Here is a 6281-nt window from a genome sequence, read left to right as displayed (position 1 = left end):
TGTTGAGTCTGAGATATCAGTAAATATTCATCTGTATAAACACATAGCAGCTATAGATTTTGAACTTAATACAGGGACCTTAGAAAACTAACAGGAAAAACATCATTCTGGTTTGACAAAACTACATTTCATTTCATTTTCTATATTCCTAAATTAATGTGGTTAATCAAATTACCACACAAGGCTCCTCCATTAATTAGTGAAACACTACATACAGTAGCCTACATAGATGCAAGGTTTCTGAAAGGACTTGAAATATTAAATCTAAGCGTGTACAGAGGCCTGTTTGACATGTGACTAATCCTCCAGGTAGCATCGTTACTTTATTCTCTGCTGTTTAAATCGTTGTCAGGGTTTTGTATTGTGTGTTTTTACATTTTGAAGTGGTAAAAAAAACAACCCAACTTGTTAATCGATCTCAGATCAGATCCGCGGATTCAATCGATGATATTGGTGTTTGATTTGTACAGCCAAATGTGACGCATGCGCACAGCTCGCTCTTCCTTTCTGCTAGCTTCTCCGCCATGGCGCCTATTGTAAGTAAAATCGCGTGTCGATAAATGCACTCAAACTGTATATTTTCCTCTGTGAAAGCCAGAGAAAACGAGCAGGGTGTAACAGCAGTCATGTTTAAACAGTCCTGGTCGGGATACAGGGGTCGGGGTCGGGTTTAGAAGTGTTTTTAATGAGCTCACATGTAGCGGAGTGTTTGTGGCCTATGGCCGCCTCTCGGCTAACGTTAGCGGGCTAGAAAACGTCGGTGGGACTGAAACACCACGTTGTGGCTCAGCCAGCCTGTGTGGAGTCTGCATGACAGCACTTTATGTTTCACTAGCTGCATAATCGATACATGTCCAATGTGACGGTGTAGTTAGCTCGCCCCGTTTAACGTGTTTTAGCCCGGACACCGGGACGTGATATCTGACGGACTGTGTCTCTTATTGGCAAACCATCGTGCCTTCAGAGGACGAAACGTGAACAATAAATGGATCATTCTTCACTTTCTGTAGTGTTGTAGCATTTTTTAACAGTTTCTATCCGAGTTTCCTCGATAAAATACACAGTGAACCAACTCCAGTTGAAAACATTGTGTCCGAATCAAAAAATATGTTTTTTATTTTAAAGGTTTAATGTTTTGTGAAGTCTGTGCATTTGTCAACAAGCAAAGTTTAGTTTCCACCAGAAGTAAACATGGACTCACAGTCATTGTGTTGCTGTATTATCTGTCCAGTCAGTGTTTTCTACTGTTATACTTTTAGCAGAAGAAGCAGAACACCGGCAAAGGTGGTAAGAAGAAGAAGCAGGTCCTGAAATTCACACTGGACTGCACCCATCCTGTTGAAGATGGCATCATGGACGCTGCCAACTTTGTAAGTCCACCACTCACCGGGTGGTTTCTATAACATCTCATTGTGTTTGACTCTCTTGAACACGAATCAAGTTTCCACATGCAGAAATGAACTGAAGTTTAGTATAAAAATCAAGCTGTAGAGAGTTGGAACGATTTTACACAAATCTGCACTGCATTCAAGTTTAATACCAACATAACTGACAACAAATACAAGAAACTATGTCTACTGTGATACATTAACATAATTAAGTCTCTACAAGTCAAGTTTGCACATTGAACACGTTCAAATGTAAAACCGTGGTACATTTTGAATGTAAAATATAAAGTTTATGTGTTTTGCAGTAAATGAGATGAAACCTCAGATGTGTTTCTGTCAAATATATTCAGCGCTCTTATTTCTGGGCTGTTGAGTGAATATTTTAATGAGGTATTTGCCATAAACAGATATTGAACAGTGTGTGATGACTGTCAGTGGTGTGTGTGTGTGTGACGTCTGGTGTCGTTCTGGATCCAGGAGCAGTTCCTTCAGGAGCGCATCAAGGTGAACGGGAAAGCTGGCAACCTGGGTGGCGGTGTCGTCTCCATCGAGAGGAGCAAGAGCAAGATCACCGTGTCCTCTGAAGTGCCCTTCTCTAAAAGGTAAGACGCTCACAGTTCACACACCTGCCAACCGTTACACATATCTGTGTAGCAGACACACGTCAACATCAGAGTACGCTGCTACCAGATGTTACCTGAAGGTATTTCTTGAATGTCCGCTTGTTTTTGAGATCATATTGACTGGAAAGTCCTCATTTTTCTAAAAGAAACGAGCTGTAGCAGTCACAGGTTTGATATACGTTTGACTGACAGGCGATGATTGTAACTCAGCAGCGCTAACGTTAGCTAACAGTGTAGTTAACTTCAGGGCTACACAACATGTTGTCTTTAACTGCTGACACAGACTTTCATTATTTTAACTTTACCAGTATTCAGTGCAGGATGCACAGTAGCTCCTGGTTACATGAGGAAGAGGAAGATACTAAAGGAGAGAACTGATGGGGAGAGCAGTGTGTGTGTGTGTGTGTGTGTGTGTGTGTGTGTGTGTGTGTGTGTGTGTGTGTGTTGTTAGGGCTGGCGGTGGGTGGTGAGCTAAACGTGTGTAAAGGTGTTAACGGTGTTCAGACATTCACTCATCGTCGTTTTGCTTTTTTTTTAATAAGAGATAAAAACCATTTAGTTCATTTTTCGTGTATCAGCGCTCATGTTCATCAAATAAAAAAACTCTAATTTGTAAATTACTGCGTCTTATCAATACTTAGTCAGACGGCTGGACGCTACAATTATGAACTTCAGTTTCTGCTCCGTCAGCAGAAACAGCAGCAGAGTGAGACGTCTGTCCTCCCTGCTGCTCTCTGCCGTAAACACACAGAGCTGCTCTCAGAAACTCTCTCACTCTCTGTCTGCTCTCAGTGTGTTTCTCTCCGGATGGCAGGCAGGTTGCTCTGGTTCTGGTTCTGGTTCTAGTTCTGGTTCTGGTTCTGGTTCTGGTTCTCAGCAGCAGTCGTCCTCTGGTTTGCCCCCGTGTCTGTGTGCGCTGCAGACCGGTGTCAGCGCAGTCACACACATGCACACATCTCTCTCTCTCTCTTCTTAGATGCATCCTGATGCAGACGTGGATTCAGAATCAATTCACAAATGTTATAAATTGATTTTCTAAATGTTGGTTTTAACGTGATGTTGACAGAACAAAAAAGGTGAAACTCAAGAGCAGAGCAGCACCCGGACAGTCTACAGCACATGATAGAGTTCATCTTCACAAAAGGCAGCGTGTTTTAATTTAATGACTAAATAATTACCTTTGTGAGATGAACATGAAGTAAACTGTCAACTTTCTCTGTCGTCACTCAGACGCTAACGTTAGCGGAGCGGAGCAGTAATAAAATAACTCCACCTCCTCTCGTTGTTATTCTCATAGATGAGGCTTTAAAATCAATGAATTCATTCATTAATGCAGTTAACTTTTTATAATAAATACATGTTTCATGTTGTTTCAGTGGACTGATGACACCAGTGAAGGGTTTGGAGACTAGAGCAGCATTTCCTATTCATTCAATTGAAAATCAAATCAGACACCAAGAATCAGAATTGAATGGAATCATGAGATTCCCAAAGATTCCCACTCCGAGTGGAAAAGACGGAAAAACAGTTCTGTTACATAAAACTGAATTTGGATTAATTTTTCATAAGTTTTTAATTAATCATTGTATTTTTGTGAAATATTTCAGAGTTTAATGTCTTTGGGCCTTAAACATTATTTATTTGAAACCGTGTGAGGAGAAATGATGGAACTGTAACTAAAGAGTATTAACATTTATCAACAGTATCTGTTGATTGATCAGCTCCCATTCACTCACTACAGTGGGCGGGGACATAAAATCAATGAATCAATCAATACAAACACTTTGGATTTGGACGTGAAAACTATTGTGGTTCAGTAAGTTTCTGCTGTCAGTCAGCTGGTGAAGCAGCTGACAGACGCTGAACGCAGCGCTGACTCACCGATCACGTCTCGTTTACTGTGTGGATGGATGTGTGTGTGGATTCCCAGTGAGAGAGAGTTTGGGTGTCTGGGGAGGGCGGGAGGAAAGGGGTGCGCTGGATTTATAACACAAGACAGAATAAGAGCATCGTTGTGAAACAGAATGCGGCGCAATAATCATTTTATCTCAATTATCTTGTTTTCATAATTGTTAAAAGCCAAAATTATGATTGAAAGTAAATTTTGATTATTCACTCAGCCCAGTTAGATTCATATCAAATCAATCAAGTCTGCATCAGTCAGTCATGAATAAATGAACCTCTGCTCTGAGGATAAACACATCCTGCTGTCTTCATACAGCTGTTCCAGCTGAGCAGCTGTTTCCAGCAGCTGGACTGATGTTAGCTGCAGTCAACAACACGTCAGCCATCATGTAGATCAGCTCTGCAGATTAATTTATATAAAACATGTCAGACTGGAGTCCATCATATATATTTATAGATTTATTTATTGATGAAGGACAAACTGTTTAATATGAAACACGTCTGGTCTGTTTACTGTGTTATAATAAGACTCATACTACAGACTGGAGCTCCACAGTTTTAAATGAAGTCATTATTTAGTATTATTTGATTCATAATTACTTTGAGATGTTGTTACATTTTATTATTGATTATTATCAGACACTACAGGTGATGTCATGTCTGTTTAATGTAATAACACCGTCCTGTGTTCTCTATATGTGGACACGTTGAGTCGGTCATCAAACACTCATCACTTTACTTATAAAGTTGACTAACTTTAGTATAAACAGCACTTGATCATCAGATTTAGTCTTTTTAATATCTTTACATTTAAATGTGTGTTTCATATTATTTCAGGATAATCTATATACTGATCTATACTGATAGATGGATGAATCAATCATGATGATAAGTGTTAGTTGGTGTGAAGACAGACGTTCAGGTCGCAGTTTGCTGGTTAAATGATTAGTAATGAAGTGTAGTAAGAGCTGGAGATCACTGACAACTAAAGATATGAAAAGTGAAAATATTTGGAGACTTTTTAGGGACTTTCTATGAATGACAGACTGAGGTCGTTGTTTTCTACCGTTTGAACATGAGTTTCAGTATCAGTTTGATGGGACTTCGTTATATTTGATGTTGTTGTTCAGTAATGAAAGTTTGAACTGATCCTCAGTGTCTGCTGGTCAGACTGATTGTGATCGGGTGAGGATTAGTGATTGATGAGCAGTGAACTTGTGACCAGCAGGATGAATCGAGGCTCTCAGGTCATATTCACACCTAATCAGGCGGTGCAGTGAAAACACCAGTTCTCCCATTCATTTCAATGGGAATTATGCATTTTGGCTGCTGCGGCCATTTTGGCTGCTGCGGCGCCGCACCGGACTGTGGCCAGAAAGTTGAGTCACAGTCAACTTTTGGAGAAACGCAACCTGACGTCACTGCAGCTGAAGGCTGCGGCAGCCAATCACAGCTGGAGATCAGACTGATCAGTAAACTGTGCTGTGAGGGAGGACAAAACGAGGACATTTCTCCTCTTATGATAACGTTAAAAGTAAAGTTAGACTTTGTTGTCGGCTTCTCCACTCGAGAGAGAGAGAGCAGCTGTGGTTGAGCGAGCTAGAGAGTGAATGAAGAGGAGCGCTGGTAGTGAGGAAGCTGGTGAATCAGATCAATAAAATGTTATTTTAATTGTTTCACAGCGGTTACGTTCTAGAGCACAAACAAACACACCCACACCCCCCTCCCCCCCACCACCCTGCAGCTGAACACCACCCGGCCTGATCTGGTCTGAATACGTCCTTAAACCAACTTGCTCCAGTGGCAGCTGGTCATACTGGTTGTACTGGGCAGCTCCCAGGTGTGAATGTGACGTAACCCTGAAGAGGAGGAGCTTCCTCTCACTGTGAATGAATCAAAGTTAATAAAGTGTTTTGTCTCCTGCTCCGCAGATACCTGAAGTATCTGACCAAGAAGTACCTGAAGAAGAACAATCTTCGTGACTGGCTGCGCGTCGTGGCCAACACCAAGGAGAGCTACGAGCTCCGCTACTTCCAGATCAACCAGGATGAAGAGGAGGAGGAAGATGAGGATTAAATTCACACTTCATCTGATTTTGTACATTTAAATAAATGTTGTTTACAGTCCAGCGTGTGTTGTTTGGGTTCTTGTCACAGGACACATAAACCTCCAGGGTGTCATCAGTGAGCAGGAGAAACGTAACGTTGTGGTGATAATGAACGTGGAGCATCACGTTTATCACCACTGGTTTCTAAACATGTTGAAGATGACAGGAAACACAGAAGGACCATCATCACAGGCTGCGTTCAGGAGTAGCAGTGTGTGATGGTGTGAAGTTGACCTGAGTCTTCAGCAGTCTGTTGTT

General features: G+C 41.4%; 1 protein-coding gene across 2 annotated transcripts; it reads left to right on the top strand.

The window, feature by feature from the left end:
- The first annotated feature begins 432 nt into the window (after positions 1 to 432).
- On the top strand, positions 433 to 6042 carry LOC122981951 (60S ribosomal protein L22). Of its 2 annotated transcripts, none has more exons than XM_044350836.1 (4): positions 433 to 536; positions 1260 to 1370; positions 1866 to 1990; positions 5848 to 6042. In XM_044350836.1, the coding sequence occupies exons 1-4, from the start codon at positions 525 to 527 to the stop codon at positions 5990 to 5992; spliced, it is 393 nt and encodes a 130-aa protein (XP_044206771.1). In that variant the 5' UTR covers positions 433 to 524; the 3' UTR covers positions 5993 to 6042. The 2 variants fall into 2 exon arrangements, with proteins under 2 accessions (XP_044206771.1, XP_044206772.1); XM_044350837.1 differs by having other exon boundaries at positions 451 to 536; positions 1263 to 1370.
- Positions 6043 to 6281: the final 239 nt, after the last annotated feature.

Source organism: Thunnus albacares, chromosome 5 (genome assembly GCF_914725855.1).
Source record: "Thunnus albacares chromosome 5, fThuAlb1.1, whole genome shotgun sequence".
NCBI classification, from domain to species: domain Eukaryota; kingdom Metazoa; phylum Chordata; class Actinopteri; order Scombriformes; family Scombridae; genus Thunnus; species Thunnus albacares.
Note: the sequence above shows the minus strand (reverse complement) of the source record. Positions and strands in the feature narration are given on the sequence as shown.

Coding starts and splice junctions, on each gene's coding strand:
- LOC122981951 (XM_044350836.1), top strand. Junction 1,371..1,865: donor TCATGGACGCTGCCAACTTT/GTAAGTCCACCA, acceptor TTCTGGATCCAG/GAGCAGTTCCTTCAGGAGCG. Junction 1,991..5,847: donor GAAGTGCCCTTCTCTAAAAG/GTAAGACGCTCA, acceptor CCTGCTCCGCAG/ATACCTGAAGTATCTGACCA.